The 26,570-nt window shown below is 50.1% G+C and overlaps 1 protein-coding gene across 9 annotated transcripts in view; it reads left to right on the top strand.

Annotated features, from left to right (window-relative positions):
• The window catches only part of TSPOAP1 (TSPO associated protein 1), a 74,733-nt gene extending 53,122 nt beyond the window's left edge, over positions 1-21,611 (top strand). For 4 of the 9 annotated variants that reach the window (XM_071817088.1, XM_071817091.1, XM_071817085.1 and 1 more), the window contains 10 exons: positions 2,586-3,710; positions 4,319-4,445; positions 4,536-4,687; positions 4,871-5,039; positions 7,236-7,307; positions 7,661-7,699; positions 8,222-8,325; positions 10,671-10,742; positions 11,835-11,963; positions 20,291-21,611. In XM_071817088.1, the coding sequence (XP_071673189.1) occupies positions 2,586-3,710; positions 4,319-4,445; positions 4,536-4,687; positions 4,871-5,039; positions 7,236-7,307; positions 7,661-7,699; positions 8,222-8,325; positions 10,671-10,742; positions 11,835-11,963; positions 20,291-20,503 (2,202 nt within the window). In that variant the 3' untranslated portion in view covers positions 20,504-21,611. Of the gene's footprint in view, positions 1-2,585; positions 3,711-4,318; positions 4,446-4,535; positions 4,688-4,870; positions 5,040-7,235; positions 7,308-7,660; positions 7,700-8,221; positions 8,326-10,670; positions 10,743-11,834; positions 11,964-15,477; positions 15,540-20,290 lie in introns of those variants that run through there. The other 5 variants (XM_071817089.1, XM_071817086.1, XM_071817087.1 and 2 more) reach the window with 5 other exon arrangements.
• Positions 21,612-26,570: the final 4,959 nt, after the last annotated feature.

Genomic DNA, 26,570 nt, shown 5'->3' with positions numbered 1-26,570 from the left:
GGAACAGGCGGCTTGTAGGAGTCCAGCCCTGGCTCTGCCGTTCAAATGTCGCGTATGAGGAAATACCAGTTGAGTTGAACTATGAGTGATCACGTTAATTCATGTTATGAGTTCAAACAGTTAAAGGTAGTTAGTGGGTTAAATGCATCTGCAGAGGGTAACATGTTTAGAACTGCCTGACTGAAAGTGCGATGTGATCGTACAAGTTACAGCAGTTGAGATGAATGTGCAGGAGGGAAAGTATTAAGCTTGGATGCCTGAAAAATTTGAAACATTTTCATGAAATGCGATATGCCCATAAACAAGAAAGCACCCTGATTTCTTTCATGTGACCAAAGAACATCTGTAGGTCGTTGATGCTGCCCGGTGTGGCACAGATGGGTTGGATCTGGTGAACATTAGGAGTCTGAAGACAGTCTGAGGAATCTGGAAGGAATTTGCTGCCGCTGCGTTCCCCTCCTGAAGTGGGTTCTGTCCGGGTTGGGAGGTTGGGCGTGCAGCGTCAGGAGCCCCAGGAGCGCCCGGCGGCTGGAGATGCTGGGGCTGCCTAGGAAGTGCTTGCACTGCAAAACAATGGAAGAGAAACAGTTTCCCTGGAAGCACAAAGGAGGAAGTGAGCACAGTGAGGAATGCCATGCTTTGGCTCTTATTCCTGGATGTTTTATTGGCCGGAATGTTGTTGGTTTGGTTTTTTTTTTTCTGAAAAACCAAAACCCCATGCATGTCCTATTGGGGTGAGCAAACTGATGCTGCTTGAGCTGCTAAAGTGCCTGTTTTCCATTCTGGTGGTGACGAGTTGATGTGAGCAGGACAAGATGGGAGAGGGCACCGGGGCAGGAGCTTTAGGGCACTGAGCTCCTGGTGCTGTTCAGGTTGCAGAGGATGTGACTGAAGCGGGTCAGGCCTCAGCAGCACCGCTTTCCAGAATTCTGCGTATTCAGTGCCCTTTTGGGTTACCTCAAAACTCCTCAGCCAACTCTTTCAGAATTTGGTGGGTCAGAGAACGGAGGGGTGAAGTGTTTAACCTCACATAAATTGTTTAATTTCTGAAGCCATTTATTATATTAAAACTCAAAAGCAAAACCCACAACTTTGTAAACAGCTGAAGCAGGTTGTATTGGACTTACTTCATGGTTGCATTTATAAATTCTGCATATTACTAATTGGTGCTAACGATGTAGGAGCCTAGAGCACGTGTCCTGTAAAGGGAGTTGGAGCAAGCTGAGCTTGTTTGGTCCAGCCAAGATGAGGCAAATTGGAAATTTAGTAGCTGCCTACAGCTATTTGAAGGCTGGTGGAAAGGGTGAGAGAGCCAAAGTGTTCTTGTTCATGTCAGATGATATAAAAAGAGTCTGGAGTCCTGAGCTGCTGTTTGGGAGGTTCATGTTGGAGGTGAGTACAAACTTCTTTCCCAGGGACAGATCCCCAAAGAGGTGGGGAATCTCCGATCTTTGCTGTTTTCAAACCTTAGGTAAGCAAAGACACTGGTTTACTGTTGGCAACAGTCCTGCTGCAATTAGGAGATTGAACTGGGGACCTCTCTAGGTCGTTTTAGCTAATTATAAATACCATTTGAGACTAGTTGTTGCATGGAAAAAGTTACAGAGGTTGGAATAACCAATAGGCAGCTTACAACTGTGTTTCTTTCCCCACTGTGGCTCAGTTTTTGATGATCTCTGAACAGGCCTGCTCGTGCCTGTAGCTTAAAACATCAGTAGCTACAAATGCTTTGTAAAGTATTCATAAATGTTTTTAGAACGTGTCATGATATAAGTTGTCAGGAAAGTTGAGCACGAGACCTCCGGAGGTATCTTCCAACCCAAATTACACCATGCATCTAGGATTCTACCTTTTTACTTTAGTATAAATGTGAAAAGAGATAAAATATAAATTCTACAGTTAGTCCAAGGCAAATTTTGAAATTCAGCAGTGTTTTCCCAGCAGTTTTCTGTACCCTGCTGGGCTCTTACCCAGCTGCAATGAAACACGTGTCTGTGGGCACCCTTTGAGGTAAAGGGTTTTCCTGTGTTTATGTGGCAGCTGTGCTCACCTGGATTCTCAGTGCAGTTTGGTGGAGCTGGACGGTGCCGTGATGGGAAGGGCCGAGGGAAGGTGCATTGCTGTGCATGGTCACCTCCTGTTCCAATGCAAGGACAGGGGGCGTGGGGAGGCTGGGGCTCCTGTGGGACTCATCCCATCCGAGGGAGGAACCAGCAGCTCCGACGTGAGCGGCTGTGGAGGATCCTGCTCCTTCCCGACGTCCCAGAGCTGTGGGGAGCGCAGCGGGCGGGACGAAGGTGCTGCAGGTAGCTGTGTGTGCAGAGGCAGAGCCTGGCAGGCAGCTCTCCATGCATTGGCCTTTCTCGCTTTCCGCTGCATTGCTGGTTCATCTGATTGTCTTTTGCCGGGAGATCCATTGCTCTCTCTTGCTTCCAACCCTTGCTTGGCTGCAGACCACAGTCGCCGCTCCATCCTGCTGTGCTGGGAGGGAATCAGCTGTAACTTTGCCTCTTTTTAATGTTTGTTTCCTCTCTTTTTTTCCTCTGCTTGTCCTGGCTGTGGCTTTTCTCGGGGGCTGGGTACAGATGGATCTTTGTGATACTGACAGTGATGAGGAGATTCTGGAGAGGATACTAGAGCTGCCGCTTCAGAAGAACCACAGCAAGAAATTGTTCAGCATCCCTGAAGTGACTGAGGATGAGGATGAAGATGAGGATGAGAGGTGTGTTACAGAGGAAAAGGCAGAGCCTCAAGACTCTTCAGGAACACTTACCTACCCTTCAGGAAGGCCAGAGAAGCCACTCAGCATCAAGGAGCCATTTGTAAAGGCAGGTGGGAGTAACACCCCCATGGATCTGTCTGCTCAGAGTCCGCGGGAGGAGCGTGGTGATAAGGAGAGCGGAGGGGATGGCAACCACGCGAATCCTGCCTTTGTCCAGCCCGCCTGGAGTCAGAAGAAAGCAAACTGGAACTGGGGCTACCAGGAGAACGATCCGAAGTCTGGGACTGGGGCAAGTCCGGCCAGGAGCAAGAAGAAGGGAAATAATTATCGAGAGAAGGTCCGGAATCGGCCTGAGATGGGTAGGAAGAGACAGAATGATTTAACAGAGCACTGCAGTCGTCTGCTGGGCAACTGTGGCCAGATGGGAGGCGGGTTGTACAGAGCTCCAAGCCTCAGGGAAGAGCTGAACATTGTGAGCAGCGCGGGCGGTAAGGAGGGGTTTGATATGTACAGTCGTGCCAGACAAGGCGCCTTACGAAAAAATCACAAGAAAGTGGTTTCAGGGTTTGCAGAACCTGCTGGGAGGGCAACACGCTGCTCCAGCCCCAGGAGCCTGGAAATAGACATCGAATATGACTCCGAAGATGATCAGGATTCGAGCTGCGCGTCCCCCCCTGAGAGCAGGCTGTGGCCAGAAAGGTCCCAGAGCTGCCAGGGGGACTGGAGCGACTGCTCTGGTCAGTCCGAGGTTGCCCACACGGGTCGCAGAAGGGACCCGACCAGACTGGAGATGGTGGAAGAGCAGAGGATGGAGTGGGCTGGGTCTCCGAGCCAGCGCCTGCAGTTCTTCTGCCGGGAGAAGGAAGCCCTGAGGTGTGAGAGCAGTTCGGAGGAGCAGGGCTGGGAGCTGGACTGTAAGTCACCTGGCTGGAGAAAGAGGCTCGAACATCCTTCGAAGGGGATACATAGCACCTCCTTGCACAAAAGGGTTGGGTGACTTTTCCTATTCTGGCTTTGAAGCAGCTTGCAGTGGTGTGAGCTTCCCTCTGCTTCCCTGGCCTGCCTGTATCCTGCTTTGTTCAATGTTGTCCAGAGAACGGACCCTCCTTTAGGATTGTCTGGAAGAATATGTGAGAGATGCGGTAGTTCTGTGCTGCTCCGTGGCTTTTCTTGTATTAGCTGCTTCTGCTTTTCCTGCTGAATGACCGAGTGTCACCGATGCAGTATTCCTTTTTGCACTGGGTCTTCCTCCCCATGTCAGGAGGCTGTGGGACCCAAATGAAAATCCCTGGTGAAATAAGCTGATTTGGGCCAGCTTTGTGTAGATGGTGACTGTTACATCATTGCTCCCCTCAAAATGCCCTTTTCCTGCATCCTCACGCTCCCCAAGGGGGTTGTGAGGGGCCGGGCCGGCTGCCTGCCCAGATTTAATTCTGTTTTCCAGCTCCCTTGGTATTTCCAGCTCTCGAGTGTCCCTGAAGAGGAATGTTGCATTTGGATGCGCTGCTCTTTGTGGAGTGCGTTTGGGCTGAGCGCTGGCCGGGCGAGGCACAGGGCAGGGGCTGCTGCTTAACTCTGTGCTGGTTCCTGTTGCAGGCGCCTGGTCACAAAGATCCCAGGGGCCAAGAGCCACCCGGCGCAGCCGCCTGGCAGGGGCCCAGCAGGAGACGGAGCAAGAGCTTGAGAAGAAGCCAAACGCAAAAACCTTTGCTCTCTAGTCCAGGTGAGCGGGCTGGGGGGGGACGCTGGTAGGTGCGTTTGGGCCAGGGAACAGAGCTGACAGTATCTCTGGTCTGCCCTTGTCTGCACACAGGTCCTCCAAGGAGCACGGCTTCAGAATCCTCTGTTAAAGATGATGACATTCGAATATTTGTGGCTCTCTTTGACTATGATCCTGTTTCTATGTCTCCTAACCCTGATGCGGCAGAAGAGGAGCTCCCGTTTAAGGAGGGGCAGATCCTGAAGGTAAGAGCACACCTCACTGAGCATCTTCTGCTCTGTATGGATCCATCTGATGTTCCAGGGACACCACAGACCTTGGGAGGCAGAGCCTCCTTCGTCTCGGGAGTTTCCTGAGCGTCCCTTTCTCCTGTCTCTGTACGTCTCAGTCCCTGGAGCATCAACAGTCTCTGGCCTTTTCCCTCACAGGTGTGTGGAGACAAGGATGCTGATGGCTTTTACAGGGGGGAATCTGCAGGAAGGGAGGGGTATATCCCCTGTAACATGGTGTCTGAAGTCCAGGTGGAGAATAATGAAATCAAGAAGCAGCTCCTAAAGCAAGGATTCCTTCCTGCTGACACACCAATGGAGAGCATAGGTACTGTATGTCCTTTATGTGTCTGCTGTGCTATCGCCTGTGTATTTCTTTGCTGAAATGTGGAAAGCTCAGTTGTGCTGTGAAGCTGTGTGGCCAGTGGAGTCCCCCAAAATGATCTCTAGGGGTGATCCCTGTGATCTGAAGGCTTGTTTAGTGGCTGTTGAAGTAGCAAGGAGGGAGGTCCCGATGGAGGAGGAAGGCAGATATTCCCAGGTCTCAGTTCTACCTGTCTCTGCTGCAGCACAGCGCTGCCCGAGGCTGCTGTACTCAGCACGGAGTGTGAGCGAGGCTGATCTGCACTAGAGAAGGGCAAACAAAAGAGTTTGAAGAGCAGCTGAAGAATGTGAGTGAGAGTTTTCACTTCTGTGTTCTCTCCTTTGTTTTGCAAGTCTGTAGTGGAACCCATAGAATCACAGAAGGGTTTGTTTTGGAGGAACCTTCCCAGCTCCCCCAGTGCCCCCCCTGCCATGAGCAGGGACATCTTCACCAGCTCAGGTTGCTCAGAGCCCTGTCCAGCCTGGCCTGGGATGTCTCCAGGGATGGGGCATCCACCACCTCTCTGGCCAACCTGGGCCAGGCTCTCACCCTGAGGGTGCTCAGGGGAAACAATTCCTTCCTCATGTCCAGCCTGAATCTCCTTCCTTTAGTTTCAACCATTGCCCCTTGTCCTATCACAACCTTCTCTGGGATGTGCAGCCAGCAGAGTTTGGGCTGAGTTAGAATCCCAGGATCATTTTGATTGGAAGAGACCCTGAAGATCCTCGAGTCCAACCATAACCCACCCCCAGCACTGCCCCATGTCCTGAGAACCTCATGTCCGTCTGTCCAACCCTCCAGGGATGGTGACTCCAGCACTGCCCTGGGCAGCCTGTTCCAATGCCCCACAGCCCTTTGGGGAAGAAATTATTCCTAATAAGGAAAAATGAGACTGCAGTTCAGAGACTGCGAGTGGCCATGAGACTACTGGCAACATATTGGTGGCCCAGGGCCTGTCCCTTATCCCTCCCGTCTCTCATCCTGCACCTCTGTGTACTCTGCTTCTGCTTGTTAAAACCAGAGGAAATTCTTGTTTTGGCTGAGCGCTGTTCCCCCACCAATTCAACAGGTAAACCAGCCCCAGTGTGGGTCCTATGGCCCAGCTGGCACTGCCCAAGCCTTCTGCTGCCTCTCACAAAAAGCAACCAATCCGGCAGGAAAAAAGAAAAAGCAGGAATCCCGATGTTTCCATCTCCCCGCAGTGCTGACAGTGCCCAGCTCCTGCTCGGGGGTCTCTGGGAGGCTGGTGCTGGGGAGCACAGGGGTCACAGACACCTGTTGCTTTCACTTTGTGGCTATGTGATTTTTTGGTAGCTTTGTGTCCTTTGCCCTCTTTCATGCTAAGAGAGGAGTGATCTGAGTAAGGCTTTTTTTTCCACATTTGGGACATTCATAATGTTTCTTTTGTGTGTATCCTCTGGTGCCCAGACGTGGCCGGATGCTGGTGGCCCTTGTCCCTGTGTGGATGTACAAGACTCCCTGTCCCCTGCCCCGCTACCTCCTCTCAGAAGAACAGCAGAACTTAATAGCTCTGAGGCTTCATGAGACGTAGTGAGTTTGGAAGTTCTCAGGAGTGTGGTGGTAGTGAAAAAGATGGACTTATGTGTATGTGCAGGGAGTAAACTGCTCCCTCAGGCAGCCAGGCTGGCTGTACATCTGCTGTTTTCCTGCTGCCATAAACCAGTATTACAGCCTTGTCACTAAGAAAATGCCTTGGAGGGTTGGTCTGGGGGCTCGTCCAGCTGTGATCAGTGCAGGAGTTTTAGCCAGAGACCTCCCCAGGTCCCTTCCCACCTGAGGCTTCACCTCACTTGGCATTTTTCAGATGTTAATGGTAGAAGGTTTTAATTTACCCCTCTGATGCTGCTTGTGAAAGATCAAGTGTGGAGAAGCGAGAAAGTTGTATGTGTACTGTGGTGTGGCTCATGGGCATAAACACGGCGTGGTTTCTGTGTGTGTGCGGGATGTGGATCAGGCCTGGTCTGACTCCACGTACGAGATGTGGAGACTGGGGCTCTGCCCGTGGAATCGCGGTGTCCGCTTCCCGGGGAAGCACGTCCTGCTGCTCTGCTGCCTGCTCACTCTTCAAGATGCTTTTCACTTTATGTTCACTGTCTGTTTCTCTTGTCTATTTATTTGCTTTTTTGGATTTTTATTAAGGAAATGACACATTTTCTCCACCTCCACGCCGCCAATCCGTCCCTCCTCCAAAACCTAGACGCTCCAAGAAAGGTCTGTGTCAGCCACGGCTTCCTCTTTGATTTTTGCTGTAGGATTACAGACTGCATTGAATTTTTACTACTTGCTTACAGGACCCTCAGATGTTTGTCTCTGTACAACTGCTAGGAAGTGGAAAGAGAGCCCATCCCTGTGCTGCTGTTAAGTTTTTAACAACAGTGATGTCTTTTATAGTTCTGCTTCATGTTATGCCCCTGAGTTGTGGTTACTGCTGTAGACTTTGAGTTGCATGAACAGTTTGCTTCTGTGGTTTGCTGCCTTTGTTCTTTCTATTGTCGTTTGTCAGTTTGTGTTGTGGTCACTTTTGAAAGATGAATACCCGCTGATGAGACGTTTCATTCCCTCAGCAGGGCTGGACAAACAGGAGAAGTACAAGTCTCATCCAGGTGAGAATTGCTCTTTCTTACCAAGAGGGCTGGTACCTTTGCATGATCATTCTACAGACACGTTTTGTGGTCCAGGGCCAATGCAAGACCCTGTAGTGCTCCTTCAGGGCTCTGGCTGGTCCTGGAGGATAAACTTTGGAGCTCAATAGCAAAGTGTTGTGTGAGAGAGGAGAAATGCCCATTGGAAACACGATGAAGAGGCTGCTGTCCTCTGCGCCTGTATATACGTGTGTGTATAAATGGAAAACGTAAAATAACACATTCTGTATATATAGACAGGATACCAGGATGCTGGAATGGGGAGATGTGCCCGATTCTGTGCTTGTATGAGGTGATACAGGAGATCAGGAGACTGCTTTACCTGGGGCCTTTAAGATCTCCCTCCCATTCAGTTGCCATTCACTTTCCCCCAGTATTCTTTTTGCTCAGTCCACTCCAAGAACAGTGAAGGAGTTGCTGTGATTTGGAATTTTGTCTTAGAACTTCCAGCTCAGGGTAGATTGTTCTATTTCTGTCCTGCAGGCCAGCAGCATCAGGACTTTGAAGCTGAACTGCTGACTGCTCGAAGCATGGTGGCTGCCTTCGACTACAACCCTAAGGAGAGCTCTCCGAATGCAGATGTAGAGGTAACACCCAGCTGCTCCTCCTCTTACAGGCTTCTCTTTCCTCTCTGTTTTCTTCCATCCCAACACACTAGCACCTTGGTCAAAGCCAAGATGATGGTAGCTTGGTAACAGACCCGCTAGAAGGGGGTGGCTGAGGTTATAAAATGTAGAGTTTGTTCTCTTGTGCGTTCTCTGATAACAGTGTTCTGTTATCTGTGAAGAATATGAAGCTATATATCCCTCATGAGGGTCAGTATGTGTCTCAGAGAAACTACATGAGCATCTTGTGGCCTCGTAGCATCCTCTAGTGCAGGGATGTCAAACTCATTTTCACTGGGGGCCACATCACCTTTGTGGTTGCCTTCAAAGGGCCAAACATAATTTTAGGACTGTATAAAATGTAGGAGTGGTTGCATTTGTACACCCCTAAAATTCCATTTGGCCCTTTAAAAGCAACTGTGAGGCTGGTGTTGCCCCTGATGAAAATGAGTTTGACAGCCCTGCGCTACCGCTTAGAGAGGATTTCGCAGGTTTGGGCAGGAGGAAGCAGCAGCTGATCCAGGGCAGCCTCTGGGACAAGGAAAAAACTGCTTAAGGCTTTGAATGGATTTCTGATATTTAAGGTGAGCATGTCTTTTGTGTTAACTACCTGTGTAGGTCTTTGTTCAAGTGAGACGACTTAGCTCCACTGTAGTGGACCAGTCTTCTGTGTTACTGATTTTCAGGCATACAACCCAAACGGTATTTTGTGGATACGTGTTTCAGGTGAGCAGGTTGCAATGCAGAATTCTGTCTGCAAAAAACCTCTTTACGTTAGAACATACTCCATTCTCCGGTCCTCCACAGCAGTGTTAGGCTGCTCCGAGCAAACAGAAACATGGAGTTCTTTCCATGTATCCAGGTGTATATGGCCAAGAGGAGGCACAGGCCAGGTGGTGCTTGACTCCCAAACTGCCTTGTGAGCAAGACAGTCTGCTTCTGAGGACAGAGTGTTTTAGGGATGGTAGATTATCTTGCGAGAGATACAATGAGAGTGTGTATCAACCAGCATCCATGTAGGTATTCATACATCCAGCCAAAGAGCACTTTGGGCCCATGGCAGCAAGAAGATGACCGTACTTTTCACAATGATTATATATTTATAAACCCTTTATGTATTTATAAACCTCATTAATGTTTATAAATATATAAAGGGGGAGTGTCAGGAGGATGGAGCCAGGCTCTTCTTGGTGACAACAAATGGTAGGAAAAGGGGCAGTGGGTACAAACTGGAACACAGGAGGTTCCACTTAAAGATGAGAAGAAACTTCTTCCTGGTGAGGGTGGCAGAGCCTGGCCCAGGCTGCCCAGGGAGGTTGTGGAGTCTCCTTCTCTGCAGACATTCAAACCCACCTGGACACCTTCCTGTGGAACCTCAGCTGGGTGTTCCTGCTCCATGGGGGGATTGCACTGGATGAGCTTTACAGGTCCCTTCCAACCCCTGACACTCTGGGATTCTGTGAACGATTAGGTCTTCCTAGAACCCTCCCTGTGAACAGAGCTCAAATTGTTGAAACAAGCTGGTGCGGTTCTGTTGCGTCGTTGGAAACGCTCGCTGTTCACACTCCCAGATCTGGTCACCAGTTTTACCAGAAGGCTGCAGCTGCTGTTTGGGAGCTTGCACCGTGACACAGTGGGCTCAGCTGTGCCGTTCTGGGAGTGAAGTTCCCTAAAAGTGTTTTTCTGCTAGAACAAAGTAAGTCACAACCAACAGTATTGCTGCAGTCTCCAGTGATAAATTGAGTATTAGGGATAGAATAAGGTAAAATATTAGAGGTAGGTCCCTTCCAGCCAACACTTCTGCAGATAAAGCCAGTGGGACACAGCCTGTTCGGAGACAGATGGGTCTGATCGTGAAACATCGAGTGTGCTGTGCAGTAATGTTCCATTTCCAGGTCAGATTTTCCCAGCTGTATACATTTCTACGCATTCCTGCTGGTGCCTAATCCCTGAGCGTTGCATGCAGAACAGACTTCTCCAAGGGAGCGGGATTTAGTACTTCTATTTAAAGAAATTAAAGCTATTTGTTGTGCTTGTTCAGCTTGTTCTCAACATACCTTTAAAGAACAGGGGTTAGGTACTGTTTTGAAGCCTTAATAAAATTTGTTTAAGAAACAGGATTTGCTCTTGCCTTAGTTGATAAAATGCTTCCTTAGCACTGGATTCCACAGTTAGGACTTGTGTTGCTCTTTGACATCCTGGTCCTGCATATCTTGTGGCCTCCTCCCTCAGGGGGCGATTGTGCAAGAAGCCCGGGATGACCGTGTGTTTCTGGTGAGGATTTCCAGGCAGTTCTCCTGTGACCGTTGTTCTCTTGCTGTTTGCAGGCAGAACTGACTTTCCGTGCTGGGGACGTTATCACTGTGTTTGGGTCCATGGATGATGACGGATTCTATTATGTGAGTAGAGGGGTTGGGAAGGTCCTGGGGCTCCGTCTGCGATCATTGGAGTCCATCTAGTGGCAGGAGAGCAAAAATCAGGGAACAAAATATTTTGCTTTTGGAAAACAAACCTTTATCTGCTTAGTGCAGGGCAGATTGTTCCTGGCAGTCCTGTAAACCAAATATCCAAATGGTTCTGAGTTTGCATAACTTGACCGCAGGTTTCCCGAAGTCTAGGATGCGTTTTTCTGTACGTACATCAAGTTGAATCAGCATCTGCTGTAAGCTGATTTGTCAGCGAGCACTCAGACATGTGATTTCAACCAGGTTAAAATGGTAACATCAGAATAGAAATGTATGTTGACCCCCATCTGGCCACACTTCAACAAGTGCTGGTAGCTGTTTGATTGATGGTCCATCCCTGGGGGCTGTGCCTGCCAACGAGCCTTGTGCTGGACAGGGCCCTCGGCCCTTGGGTCACCCACCTTTTCTGCACAGAAAGTGACGTGTCCTCACACATCAAAGCTGAGGTTCAGCTCCGGGTAAAGCCTGGAGGGATCATTGTGAACGTTTGGTTTGATTTCTTTTATAGCGTTGGCCGAACAGCGTTGCTGGGGTTGTTTCTGTCTCACCCAACCTTCTCTTGCACTGGAGACAGATTTTGAGGCATACAGCCACGCTTGCTGTGCAGCTCTGGACCTCAGTGAGCACTGAGGCAATGCCTGCGACACATTGTGCCAGCAGTACCTCATTCTTTATAAAATAAATAAATACCAGAGCAAATCAAAGGCCTTTAGAAAGCTTGTGGCACAACCATATTCCAGTTGCTTCCAGGATAGCAGTGGATATTTTTTGAGTTTGTAGAAGTGACATGTTGCTGGAATACATTTGTCACAGCTTGCTGCTGTCTTCCTTTATTCTGTGGCTTTGTGCACTGAATTATTCCGCAACTGAGCAGTGATGTGAGTTGTGAAATTTGCTGAGGATCCTTCCAACATGAGCATGTTCCTGGGTGTCTCTCAGGCCATAGTCTGCTTGGGGCTGCTCCTCTGCTTATTGTTTCTCCATCAACCACGAATCTAATGTGAGAACTGAATGTTGACCTTGCAGGGAGAGCTGAACCAGCAGAGAGGTCTCGTCCCGTCCAACTTCCTGGAAGCCGTTGCTCCTGACGGAGGCCCGATTGAGGAACTTCATTCAAAAGATAAAGAGGCTTTTCCGCTGAGTTCTGAGAGCCAGGTAAGGTCGCGTGACACCGCGTAGTGCAGACATGCAAACCGCGATGTGGCTGGAGATCGGGCATGGCGCAGCACGCAGCATCTGGTGCAGTCGTGGAAATCATTGCGTGCAGCTCAGTTCATCCTGTGAGAGATGCTGTAAAGTTTCAAGGGGAGTGCTAGGAGCTCTTAGTGAAGCCTTACCTGTAGTGCAAAAAGAGGCACAAAGCAACAACATCTCCTGGGCCCTCAGTCTGGTCAGTTGAGGAAAGAGCATCCCGGGTCCCACCAGCAGATTCTTTAGATCTGCAGAAGGGTCAGTGGTAAAATCCTGCTGCAAGCAGAGCAGTTCAGGCACCTCCCCAGACACATGAAATTCCTCAGATATGCTCGTATCCCGGCCACAGAGTTCTGGAGTTACCAACACCAGTGCTCTGCCACCCGTCCTCAGTTTGATGTCTTAATCCAGTCCAAAGTGCTTTGAGACAAATTCAGAACATGCTGGGGAGTTTCCCAGGCAGGCCTGTGGGGTGGATCCTTTGAGAGCAACCCACAAATGCAGGGAATTCAGAAGCTGAGCTAACCCCTGGCTTTATGTTGCTAATACTCTTGAAAAAATGCTTAAATGTGAGATGATGGGTCATCTGCCAGATTCAGTGTGTCCTCAGTGGGTGAGGACAAAACTGTGGCACCTCCCTGGTCACTATTGGGCTGTGTCATTCCAGAGAATGGGGGGCAGGGAGGGACACAGCTTGGTCCCAGCTCACATGTACTCAACCCTCAGTTCTTCCTGTCAGGTGGTGCCAGACCCACAGAAGTGTGTAAGAGCAGGTCCAGGCTGGTTTTGAGCTCATCCTTAAGGAAGTACCTGGCCCTGAATCCTCCTCTGTAGAGCTCTCCACTGGTGCCACCCCAGCTTTCCTGCTTTCTGCGGCGTTCCTTGTCCTGTTTTTGGCGTTCCTTGTCCTGTTTCTCATGCTCAGCTCTTCCTTTTCTCTGTACCCACCTCCCATCTCTCTCTTCAAACGCTGTCTGATCTCCCTTAGGCTTCTCCTGCAGCCCCACCTCTTGCTTCCAGGCATTTCAAGCTTTGTGGGTGCAGGGGCGGCATTACAGCCCCGGTGCCTTCTTACAAAGAGCGAGCAGCGGGCCTGACTCAGAAATAAGGTTTGTGTGTAGTCTGTTGGATCATCTAAACTCAGAAGCTGTCTGGGTCCCTTGCACTTACCTTTTAGGATACTCGGTCCCTTTTCTCCAAGCCCATAGTGCTGGTCCAGGCTGTGGAATCAGAGGTGATTAAGCTGTTCGTATCAGGGTTTAAGAGCCCTGAGGTTACACAAATCCAAGCGTCCAGAGCAGACTTTCTTCTTCTTTGTCCCTCTCAGAATTATTTACTCTTTCCAAATTGCTCATCTGTTGGAACAGAGAGTGCCAAAGGCACCATGAAAATTGAAAGAGGTTGAATTCATAATGTAGCTTATTACAGATCTAACCCTCCTCTCTGGCATCAACCCGCAGCATCAAGAGCCCATTTCAGATGCCAGGGGTTGTTATTCGGCCCCAGCCCAAGTCCTCTCAGAAACTATAGGGAGATTCAGGAAACCTCGAGGTCTCTGACAGCCGAGCCCGCTGCTGATGTGAAGGGTTTGGCTCAGCTGATGATGTTTTATTCAAGGTGGGTAAGAGAAAGCAACTTCGCTGATAAACAGGGTAACATACACAATCAATCTGCAAGTATTCCTATTTGCATCCCTCTCTTCTGTTTTACTGGTGAGGAAACCGTGACACCAGTTTGCCAGGGACCCCGCAGGGCAGGGAGGTCCTGCCGGCCCTGCTGCTGAGCAGCTCGAGCTGCCCCCGCTCGCTGTCCTGCAGTTGCTGCCGCTTCGCTTTCCTCTCCCGTTCCCACCCGTGCTGACCGTTCCCCTGGACACACCAGTTTGGTCCACATATCCCTGCGTGCTCCAGGCTGGAAGCTTTTCTCCTACGGTTCATTACACCTTTTTTTTAACAGAAAAACCTTTCAAATGTGATGGAAGCACCCGATATAAAATAGACATGTTCCAGGCTTGCCTGCCCTTTGGACTTTTCCATTTGTCTCCACTTCTCTCTACCAGAGATCCCACAGGCTGCCCCTTGCCATGGTCTGACATTGGCTCTGCAGAGCAGGAACCTGCAGCCTCAGAGACAGGCTTGATTTGCTAATTTGGGTGCTTGGCTGATCCATGAGCTGCTCTTCTTTGTAATCTGAAGTCTGAGAACTTGGAAAATTGAGTTGCTGGTGTTTAGGCCAGCTTTATTTCAGTGGGAATCCACATGAACTGCGCAGGCATGACTTTGGATGCTGTGGCAGACTGGCTCCTGTCCTACCCTGGGGGATTCAGGCTTAGCGTGCGCAGTCCTGCTCCTGCTTGCGCTTTGCAGTCCAGCTCTATCTAAACAGCTTCCAAATGTGAAGGGCATGTTTGGCTCCTTTTAAAATCAATACATTTACCATGCTCATAACCAAGCTTGTATTACTTAACTACACTGAAGTATGTTTAGTGATTAGCAAGGAGAGACAGAACCTGACCCCTCTGACCCTGCTGAGTTTTTGCTCTGTCACAGCGTCCCTGCCTATGGGTAGAACTCCTGATGGGGTAAGGCAGAAATACCTTCTCCTCCTGTAAAACGTATATATTCTAAGGGCCATCCCTGAGCTGGAATGAGCTCTCACAGTGCTACAGCCCTGCCTGGGGCTTTCCAAACCCCAGAGAGTTTAGGAACTTGCTTGTTACGTACAACACACAATGAAGCACCTTTGCTGCTGCTGTTTGGGATGGGGGGAGTGGAAACTGTGCAAAGAATCACGCAAGGCAAAAGGTGCATGGTGGTGGTTGAGTTTCCTGACAGGCAGCACAGCAAAACAGGCTCCGGTCACATTTACAGTCCCAGCGTGAGAGCTGACCTGTCGGGGAGCACGTGTGCGCACCGTGGGGTCACAGCAGAGTTCGGACGTGTATTAACGCCTGTTCCAGTCTAACAGGAGCTTCTCCACTATGATCATGAGTGATTTTTAAATGGCTTGTAACTTCTTGGATTTGATGTTTTCACCCTATTAATCGCACTTCCCTTCTCCCTGCTGCTGTGCCAAAGGCCTGAGAATAAGGACAATTTACTTTCCAAATTGAACTGGGGAAGGTGGAGCGTTTTGAATTATTTCTGAGTAAATCTCAAAATGCTGTCAACTGAAAAAGGTGAAACAGTTTAACTCAGGCTGACAACGTTTGGGGAGTAGACTGAGCAATAAAAAATACAGCGCGAAGAGGAGTATCCAAGAAGTTACCATCACAAGCTGGGGCCCCGAAACACTCATGCTCATCAACTCATAGCAGTTACTTTAATGCTGTGGCTGTCGAATGAATACTTTTGCATCAGTAATACACAGTTTATGTCAAAGACTGATTGTAAAGCACCTTCAGAAAGTGTTTGATTCTAATTGATTTCATGTATTTATTTCTGCCTGTATTATGCACCGTGATGGTTTTTTTCTTCAGAGAATGAGGAAGAGAAGAGTCCAGTGATAGATATGAATGATACATAGAGAGAGAGCAACCATGTAAGTCCGTGTGAGAAGATCTCTTTAATCTCCCGCCCAGCCTAGCATATTCACAGGCCCTGCGCTGCAGTTTACTCCTTTTCTTGCTTGAAGTTTGACAGGCTGCACGTCCAGCTTCAAATCCTCTGCTGACAGACCTTTACCTGTTAGACTGGCTCTGTCTTAAAGACAACCCAGTGTATGAAACGTAATGGGAACAATTATCTGGTGGTTTTGGGGACAGTGGTGGGACTGTGCTGGATATTCCATTTAGAACACACCTGCTTTGTAATTCAGCCCCCCCTGTTCAAGCAAATCAGCAGCTAAAGCTTTGTGGAGCCTTTGCAAGATCCTGCTCAGGCCGAGCACAGCCCATACGCAACCTGTGTATAGTCCTGGAAACCCCCTGCACAGCTCCAGCTGAAGAAAGCAGTAATGTTTTGTCCCTAAAACCAACCTTGTGTGGATAATTGTTCATCTGATAACACTTAAAGAAACTGTTTTGGGGCTGGGGGGGAGAGACCCCTGGTTTTGGGAGGCAGTGGGAACAGATCCGTGTTTTTCTTGGTTTCAAGCATCGTTTTCCTGAAATTGTGCAAATCAGTAATACCTGAACGCCACCCTGTGAAAACCAACATGACTCCTCTGTTATCAACCCAAATAGCTTTTGTCAGGACCTTGACAGAGCAATTGTTTCTTCACGTTTCTCTTAGGGAAGAGACCCTAATTTTAGTGTCATTTGTCTCTTACCAGCTGAATTTATGAGCTGGTTCTTTTGCTTTTCTGCCATATAGAGACCTCAGAGAATATCTGCACATGCCTGTGTGTGAGATGTGTGTATGGAAATCTGTCCGGGCATCCTGTGCCACAGCTGGGAACCAGCAGGACTTGTGGCCACAGTGACAGGGAACTCGCTTCCTTTTAACCCTTTGATATTTGATAATGACATTGATACTGCAATATCCTTATTACAGTAAATAATTGTGACAGTTGTGAGTTGGCCTGGGTACCTGCTGCTCATTTTGCATCCAGCCTTTCATGCGTAGCTCTACAGGAGAAAGTGTATAGGGTTTGTTGGGCAACTTCAGCTCTGCCCTAAACCTGTCCCGCCGTTGCCACAGAAGTGGTTTCCATGGCACGTGTCACCGAGCCCCGCTGCCCCGGCTGCACGGGGGTTGTTTCCATCGCTGCCGCGTCCCCTGGGGCTGCTGAGCCGGGCAGCCTGAGCCTCACAGGGGATCACTCACCGTGTGTTGCTGAGACCCCCAGTGCTTCTGTGCTTCTTATCCAAGGATTCTTCATTGCACAACACATCAATAGCTTCTGGAGCAGAACCCAGGGATTCTTTTACACACAGCTAGGCTACTGAGTTCTCTTTGCCTTCATATATCGTAGAATCATAGAATCATTTCAGTTGGAAGAGACCCTCAGGATCATCGAGTCCAACCATAACCTAACTCTAGCACTACTCCATGTCCCTAAGAACCTCATCTAAACACCTTTTAAACCCCTCCAGGGATGGTGACTCCACCGCTGCCCTGGGCAGCCTGTTCCAATGCCTGACAGCCATTTCTGGGAAGAATTTTTTCTTATTATCCAATCTAAACCTCCCCTGGCACAACTTGAGGCGATTTCCTTGTGTCCTATCACTTGCTACTTGTCAGAGGAGACCAACCCACTCCATGCTCCAGCCTCCTTTCAACATTGCTGGCTGAAAATGCTTCATCTGGGTTCATTCAGATTTGTTTCCAGACTTCTGACACCTGAGCAGCGCTTGGGCCATCAGCTGCCGGGAGGTACAGAGCTGCAGCTGGTGCTGCTGTGACCTTGCAGGCAGGGGGCAGCTTTCCCAGGAGCCGGGCTGGCCTTTCAACGCAGTGCTGTGTACCTGGAGGGTCACAGAAGCACCTCTGAAAGCGTGTGGAATGAAATTTCCAGGTGAAAATAGAGTGTGTGTTCAGGAAAAATCAGCCACCATATTGTTTACTGTAGTGAGGAAGGATGGAGAGGAGTTACACCTCTGTCCCTGTAGCCAGAGACGATAGTTCACATCAGAGAGGGTCGGATGGCATTGTCACTTGAGACAGTTTAAAGTGATTGCTACAAGTTGACTCTCAGCTTTCTGGAGATAGGAGGAGTCGTATATTCACACCAGAGCTCTCTAAAAGTCCTGTACTCCTGTGTGGTTAGGAATGACTTGACAGGTCTTGCACATACTGAGCCTGACTCTAGAGAAGAGGTTTCTGTTCATAGGATCATAGAATGGTTTGGGTTGGAAAGGACTTTAAGCTCCCCCAGTGCCCCCCCTGCCATGAGCAGGGACATCTTCACCAGCTCAGATTGCTCAGAGCCCCGTCCAGCCTGGCCTGGGATGTCTCCAGGGATGGTTCATCCACCACCCCTCTGGCCAACCTGGGCCGGGCTCTCACCACCCTCAGGGCCAACAATTCCTTCCTCATGCCCAGCCTGAATCTCCCTCCTTTAGTTTAAAACCATCACTCCTTGTCCTGTCACTCCACACCCTTGTAAGACATCCTTCTCCAGCTTTCCTGTAGGTTCCCGTTAGGTACTGCAAGGCTGCAATAAGGTCTCCCTGGAGCTTCTGTTCTCCAGCTGAACACCCAACTCTCTCAGCCTGTCCTCCCAGCAGAGCTGTTCCAGCCTCGGGTCATCTTCATGGCCTTGTTTGGACCCTCTCCAGCATTTCCATGTCCCTCTTATGTTGGAAGCCCTGGAGCTGGACACAGGACTCCAGGTGGGCTCTCAGCAGAGCAGATGGGCAGAATCCCCTCCCTGCCCTGCGGGTCACCTACCAGCAGCGCTTTCTTCCTGTGGCACAGCGAGGTGGCTGGGACGCAGCAGCAGAAGGAGGAGGAGAGGTCACAGCCCCTTTCTGTGCCTGTGTCACGCAGGAGGTGGGGTGCTGAAGCAGCAGTAGAGTGACAGAGCAGGGCTGCTTTTGCTTTTCACCCAGGAAATTTTGATTAAATTAACGCACAGGCCATCAAGTATGATTGCGCTGTGGCAGTAATGCTGCGTCTGTGCATCTGCTCGATTCAGCAGCTTTCCCTGGGTGCAGTGTGGGACCAGGACCAAGGCACATCCACGCCTGCCAGAGAGCTGGAAACAGCTGCTGTGGTTCTCACACGTCTGCTGGGCAGGGCTGATCGGTAACGCTTCCTCAACTGGCACAGCATCCTGCTGCCCATGTCACCAACTCATCTGCAGTATTTAAAAGGAGCCTGTAGAAAAGATGGGGCCAGAGTTTTTAACAGGGTTTGTCCTGACAGGACAAGGAGTGGTGGTTTTAAACTAAAGGAGGGAGATTCAGGCTGGACATGAGGAAGGAATTGTTGCCCTGAGGGTGGTGAGAGCCTGGCCCAGGTTGGCCAGAGAGGTGGTGGATGAACCATCCCTGGAGACATCCCAGGCCAGGCTGGACGGGGCTCTGAGCAACCTGAGCTGGTGAAGATGTCCCTGCTCATGGCAGGGGGGAACTGGGTGATTTTTGGAGGTCCCTTCAACCCGAACGGTTGTGTGATTATGTGATTTCCTATTGGAGCCATGGCTGCTTTTACAGACTTAAGGACTGCACTTGACTCTCCCCAATGTAGTGGGACCCAAGCAGAGTGATGATGAGGACATGATGCTTCAGTGTGCCCCATGCACTGTCGTGTTGTGCTTTGGGGAATGCCAAGCTGGGATGTACAGCTGGGAGCTGGGGAGATGCTGGTTGGTGAAAGCTGTGTCAGGGACAGGGCAGTGGGACAAGGGCTCTCCTGGACCTCAAAAACCCAAAGCCTCTTCCGTGGTGAGCTCTGAAACTTCTTGGGAAAGCTTGTCCTGCCAGATCCAAATGATCACTGACCAGACACCTAAACCCAGCGAGAGGAGATCGTGGAGAGAAGGCTGCTGCTGGGAACCGACCTGCCCTTAGTATTTTGTGAAGAGGAACCTGAGCCCAGGACTAGGGCACTTTCTGATTTCTAAAAGCTCTTTCCCATAGGAGCAGCGTAGGGTGCATCATCTGGGGCTGTGGATCCCAGTTAGTGTTCTCCAGTGCTCAGGTGACTTAGGAACATGTCAGTCACTGTGTGACACTTGGTCCAAGACTCCATGTCCTGCCCCAGCTTGACCTTTTTCTCCATTATTGGTGCAGCTGCAAGAGCATCAGACTTTGCGTTCTGCCCCTCCTGCAACTGGATCCGCTGGGTGCTGAGCCACCTTGCAAGGCTCCACATTCCCATTCTGACCATAGCAGAGCATGGCCACTGCTGCAGAAACAGCTCATCTGAAGGTCTTGCACAGTCCTTGTTCTTATTAGGTTGTTTTCTTTTTTTCTTAATGACTTGCCTTCCGTCCCAGAGCGTGCTGGGCACCCACCGGGCTCTCCCGGCGCAGGCAGCCAGCGCAATCCATCAGGATCTACTTGTCTGTGCTCTCAGGAGATGCTTCACTTACAGCATCTTCAGCTGTGAAGCAGCATCTTTCATCAGGTCCTCAGTGGGCTGCTTCTACTGTCCTGTTCTTAGCCCAAAGTTCAGGTATTTCAGAGCTCATTCAGGGTCTGGGTAGTGAGTACAAAAAAGTTGAAATGCAGTAGAAACTTCCAACTGAAGCTGGAACTGCTCAGAGGAGCGGAGCCTTGCAGGGTGAGGGGCAGACTGGGGGGAGAGGGCAGGTTCTCTGCCTGGGGTTTGTGTTGGTGTGGTGTCCTTCATCAGCTCTGACTTCTGCTTTTTCTTTTGTTTTCTCTTTTTTCCCCCGCTCAGTTAAATCCAGATGGGACTGTTGATCAGAGCGACTCCTCACCAACTCCTACTCTACCGCCTTCCTGCCTTGTTGTGGGCGAGCAGTGTCCAGAGCAGGCATCGCTGGCTCTTCTCACCTGCAGTGATGTCCCTGCTCAGAGTAAAAAGAAGAGAGGCTTCTTCTTCAAAGGAAAAAAGCTCTTCAAAAAACTTGGGTCGAGTAAGAAAAATTAGCACGGGATTTATTGTTCTGTAAAGACTGCCTGTGCAGTCCACGCAGGGACTGAAAATTCAGGAGGAGCCCTCTGCAATAAGCTGATTAGAGTATTTTCATAGGGGGAAAAACGTATATTGAATAGAAGAAACTCTTCAGTGTGTCTGGGAGCTGTGGTCGCTGCTGAGAGCTCAGCCGTGGGCGCCCACCCCGCGTGGGCAGTGGCTCTGAACACGGTGTCACGGCTCTGGGGTGCGCGAGGCCTCCGCAGCAGCGTGTCCTGCTCCGTGCAGCCCTCAACACACCGGTTCCCTGTAAATATTTTAATTTAAAAACTATATTCTGGCTGTAAGTTAGCTAAATGGCTTTTCCCAGCAAAGCCCCGGCCCCTTAGGAAGAGCCCCCTCGTACTGCACACCCTGGTAGTTCTCTGGTCCAAAGGAGGTTACGTCAACTCCTTCACTCCCTGCAAAGAAAATTTGCACTTTTCTGTTCCTGCGAATCCCCTTTGCTGTCTCTGGCTGACAAGTGAGTTATTTGTACTGTAAACCTGTAAATACGCAGCTGTGCCTCGGAGCATCCCCCGCTGCCTCCGTCACGTTCCGCACGAGGGTTCCCGTGGAGGAAGGAGCGACTCCCTGACCGGGTCGGTACTTCTGCCCGGAGCGTGGGCTGCTGGAAGCTGCTCTTGGCTGGTTCACCTTGACCACTCGCTGGCTGGGGACTCCGCCTTATTTATTTTATTTATTTACTTATTTAACTATTTATTTACTTTATGTCTGCCTCTTTCGCGGTTTTATTTGGCTGTTTCAGTGGGCTGCTCCCGAGTCGGAGCATTCGGAGAGCAGAACTGGGGATGGAGAGTTTGCAGCTATTTTCATATGAGATGATGTGTTCCTTGAGTTACGACACATCCCTTTCTAAGCCACGGAGAGTTTTGTACTACATGGTTTCTATCCTTTTCAGTGTCTCTTTCGTTGCATGTTTCAGCGCGGTACTTGTTTTGAGAAGGACAGTTACGTGAGGTATGTGAATGACGCCAGCACAGCGTCCACGAGTGTTGGTGTTGCGGTATGTTTTTATTTAATATCAGATTTTATTATAATAAAGTCTATTTTCACAAAAATACATTTTCCTTAAAAAAGCAAAAGATTCACTGATGCTTCTTCTGGGGAGGGCAGAGGGGAGAATGGTACCAGTCACTCGGGGACCCCTGTGGGACTTTGCCTCTCCTGTGGCCGTGGTGCAAGCTGCCTTCTCTGGGGCTGGGAAGTCTTTGTCTCTCCTGTTTCAGAGACCTAATCCTGGAGGAGAAAGCACTGGAGGTGTGGTTACACGCTGTTGTACTCTTGTACCCCGTCCAGACCTCAGCTGGACCTGCTCTCGCCCCACTGTGCTGCCCGGGTGTCACCGAGCCCAGGGGACCGGCACAGCCTCATTTCTTCCTGCAGCTCTGGTGTCACCTCTACGTGTGCGTGCTCCTGGATGTGCAGTGGGGAGCTGCGGCGATTAGAACAATGCACACAGGGATGCAGCCAGAGATGCACACACAGACAGATCTTGTTCAGGAAGGAGCGCAGAGCCAGGCAGAGCAGAGAGCTGAGCCAGGCTGAGGCCCTCTTTATTTTGACAATTTAAAGGATTTACAGGTACGGGCCTGGACTAAGATGTTATGTAAGATGTTTTTCTAATAATTGTTATTAAAAACACACCACACTGATGTTACATTTGTTTCAGTTACGTTCCCACTCATTCACAGACCAGGCCCAAGGACATTCACACATCCCATGCACTTGGGGGTGGTCATCCAGCCCAAGATACCATTCTCAAGAGTCTGTGCTATAACTGTTTACAATTATGAGACACGTACTTCAACACAATCTGTCCAAGGCCCTGTATATTTTGCTATGATCTAATTATGTTAGTATTATGTCTTTGACTGTCCAGATGGTCATGTTAGTATTGATCTGCCTTTATCATCCAGGTGGCTGGAACTGCACATCTTGCTTTCTCACAGGTAGCACAGCGTGAAGCGGTAACTAACACCTCTGCAGAGGGATCGCAGGGCAGCGGGTGCAGCCACGCTGTCCCCTCACCCTTCCAGCTTGTGTCGATGTGACACAGCAGTGAGAGCAGCATCATGTGCGATGCCTACAACCCGATGACCATATTTCATTCCCTGGTGATTTCATTTTTTGGCTAGAGCAAAATTTAAGAGGTCATTGACAAGGTTTAGTTAGAAGCACAGCTTTTGCCTTTTAAGTAAAAGAACAGGAGCTGAGGGGAAACCTTCTGATCTCTGAACTGCCTGAAAGGAGCTTGGAGCCAGGGGGGTCGGGCTCTGCTCCCCAGGAACAAGCGCCAGGAGCAGAGGAAACGGCCTCAAGTTGCACCAGGGGAGGTTGAGGTTGGATGTGGGGAACAATTTCTTCCCCAAAGGGCTGTGGGGCATTGGAACAGGCTGCCCAGGGCAGTGCTGGAGTCACCAGCCCTGGAGGGTTGGACAGACGGACATGAGGTTCTCAGGGACATGGGGCAGGGACAGGGGTGGGTTATGGTTGAGACTCCATAAACCTGGGGGTCTCTTGCAACCAAAATGATTCTAAATTTCAGATACTTTGGTGTTTTCTGTTTCTTAATTAGCTCCTCCACGGGATCCGCCGTTGGGCCAGGCTGGGAGCACACACCTGTGCAGAAGATCCGCGTGTCCCTTGCCGATGTTGGCTCTTCAGGCTGTGCTGACAGGGCAGGTAGGCTGGGACAGACCAACTCTCTGCAGTTACTGCGTGTTCTGATGCAGCCACTGCTGTGCTGGGGTGATCGACTGCAACGATAATCTGCTTTGTCAGAACAAACAGGGCCGGTAGAGACCAACCCCACCACAGTGATCTTGTAGGCGGAATCCACAGTCCACTTGCAGGCTTCCTAGACATCTGATACAACTTCAGAGTCCAGGCACACCTTGTGCCAGCAGGACCTGTCCAAGCACAGCCAGCAGCTGCTCAGAGGTTGTTACAAGGGATTTCTCCCATTTCCTACCCAAGAGATGAACTACACTGGATCAGGGCTGTGCCGGAGAAGAGACTTTGCTGCCTCTGTGTCTCCCAGCTTGGGGTTGTTCTGGGGACTGCTGCCCTACGCAAAGGTCTACATGTGTATTATCAAGAATGCCATTGTTATTGGTGTTGGTTTTGATAGCGCCACCGCAGTAGACACACGAGTCTTGGGCTGCTCGATGTCCCATCCTCTGCAGATCCGCTAGAGCTGCTCAGTTCTGTGGGGCCTCCACCATGTGTGGTCTCTGATCGACAAGAGAGGGTTGAAGATGCTGGAGACAGGCTGAGCTTTCCTCAGGTATTGCAGTTCTGCCTGTTTGCCTAGGGGACATCTGGAATGGAACAAGGCTGCTGTCTGTGACATCCAGCCCCAAGAAAGGAGAAGGAATAAGGTGGTTTCCCCTCTCAGCCAGCTGGAACGGTTCAGCTGGATGATATTCTTTACATTTTTCAGTATGCTTTGGGTAAAAGAGGGAAAAAATAAGGAAACCCCCAAACCTCTGAGGTCAGAGCACAGGTTTTGGCTCTGTACTTTGCCGTCACGGTTCATGGAGTGGTTGATGCCTCAGAGTCCCATCACTGGGAATGTGGACACCCAGAATTGCGACCTGTGGCGTTATCTGGGGCTCTGTGGAGGCCACGGGCAGAAATGCCGGGTCAGATGTGTGGGCGGCACTTCTGACCTCTGCGAATCCAGCCCAGGCAGCAAAAGTCCCTGTGGGCTTTTGTGGGGATTTGCAGGATTCCCCAACCGGGAGCGACTGGAAGCTCCTGCACCTTAGAGGAATGTTCTGGAGTATTGCAATGATCCCTGTGGTGGGCAGGGGTCGGGGCAAGGATGGATTGAAAGTTTTGAAGCAGTGAAGCTGCTGCAGCTCTGAATACTCTAAGGAGTTCCTATGACTTCTGAAGCAGGTTTAAGCAATTAGAGTTATCAGCAACCCAGTAATTTATCTCCAGCTTGCCCTGCTCTGGAGGAAGTTGGTTGCCGTTCTAACTGAATTTAGCAGCTGGAGTTTCCCAAGCGAGTTGTTCAAGGTCTTTTGAAATAAACTGTCATTGCATTTATCACTTCATGGGGGGCTGAACCAAAGAGCAAAACCCTGAGGAAGACAAGCAGCAGCTGTGAGGTTTTGGGGTCTGCCTGTGGCTGTGGGACGGGTCCCTTGCTCCTGGGGCTCCCTGCTCCGCTGAGCCAGGGACAGGAGGTGCCCGTGCTCTCCACTCCCAGCAAATCTTGGTGTGATGGACACCGACTCATCATTTCACAGTCACGCTGATTCAGTTGCTTCCCCAGCACCGGGCAGGCTTTACAGCAGAGTCTTCTTGAGAAAGGTGTGAGACCTTCAGGCTGTGGTAGCGAAATGCAAAAGACTACAAGAAAGAAAACAACTTGCTGATTCTTACTGATCATCTAGAAAAATGGCAGGTGGATTTTAGCATAACAAAAGAAAGGTAAAACTTAATGCTGTCTGTTGAAATAAAATTCAACACCTATAAAGACTGAGTTATGAACATGCAAACACAGCTTTAGTATTCAGAACTCAGGATCTAGCAGCAAAACAAACTATTTGCACATTATGTAGTGCAGTGAACATTTGTTCTTGGAGACCCCCGGTCTTAAAACTACTTTGAACGGAATGGAATCCTTACAGGGAAGGTTTAAAACGTGTCCCAGATGTCATATCCTGAATTACTAGATATTCATCTGCTGTAATCTAACAATTTCTCTATGCAAAACTGTAAGATGCAAACGTAATTTAGATGTGGTTTGCACCCTCTGCTTTGGTGGCCGTGCTGTGTCCCAGGTGTTGGTGGCACATCTGCTGTCAGGAGCTATTGCTGCATCCTCACTGCGAGGAGCAGCTCGGGAGTGTGGTTGGTACCAGGCTGGGCTCTGGCGTCCGTGTTCAACAGGAGAATCACCCAGACACGTGGCCTTTCCCACACACGGTTGTCTGGGAGCAGGTTCACAGTCTCTGAGTAAAGTGAACATTCAATAGATGAAGCATCTCTCAAAACATCCCGCGTTCTGAAGCAGTTTTGAGAGCAATTAAGCAAGTTCCTAATTGTGAAATGCAATTACCAGCACAGATACGCACTAACCGTCTCACTAGCCTTTGAAGAACTCCTTGTCCTTTCCCAACGGGTGAGCTGCGTGACGCGGCCGAGGAGCCGCGCAGGTAACAGCTTTGGAAACCCGCCGGGGAGGTTGCTCGGGGTCTTGTTTGAGCGAGCGTTAAGTCCAAGGATGTGGATCCCACCCCTTTTCTGAGCCCCGTCCCAGCGCTGCACATCTCGTGGTTATTTTCCTTGCATCTAATGGGAATTTTTTTGGCAGCACCAGGTGCCTGTTGCTTCCCATCATTTCACTGTGCACTTTGGGAAAGACTCCAGCTCTGTGTGCTCTGTGACCCTCCCATGAGACCGCTGAAGCCAACAGTGATGCTCCTGAGCCTTCTGCCCCAGGCTGACCAAACCAAGCACCCTCTGGTGTCGGGTGCTCAGTGGGGCCCTCCAGTCCCTCAAACCTGTCTTGGACAAGGGGTCTGCAAACCAGACCGTGCTCCAGGCACAGCCTCACTTGTGATGTAGTGCAAGACCTGTAATTGCCTTTGCAGATTCTCATTATAACATTTATATACCCATACAGTGTGTTAAGGTTGTGGCTGCACCTGCAAATAGCCCGGATTTGGGGATGGGGTCACCTGCGGGGTCACCTGCAGAGTCACGGCACAACCCCTGTGGTGCCTGGAGATTGCTGGTAGACCTTGATTTAACTGACCTTGGGGGAGCACCGGGCAGAGGCTGTGTGCTTTGTGCTGTTAAACCAAGGAGTTTGTGCTGCACAAGGAAAAACGCAGTGGGCAGGAATTACTGGAGAGGTCTGGAGCATCTTTGTGATGAGGAGACACTGAGAGAGCTGGGGCTGTTGAGCTGGAGAAGAGAAGCTGAGAGGATCTGATCAATGGGATCAATAGCTCAGGGTGGGTGTCAGAGGATGGACCAGACTGTTCAGTGGTGCCCAACG

Source organism: Patagioenas fasciata, chromosome 19, assembly GCF_037038585.1.
Source record: "Patagioenas fasciata isolate bPatFas1 chromosome 19, bPatFas1.hap1, whole genome shotgun sequence".
Lineage (NCBI taxonomy): Eukaryota > Metazoa > Chordata > Aves > Columbiformes > Columbidae > Patagioenas > Patagioenas fasciata.
The sequence above is the reverse complement of the archived record's forward strand: the minus strand, read 5'-3'. Positions and strand labels throughout refer to the sequence as shown.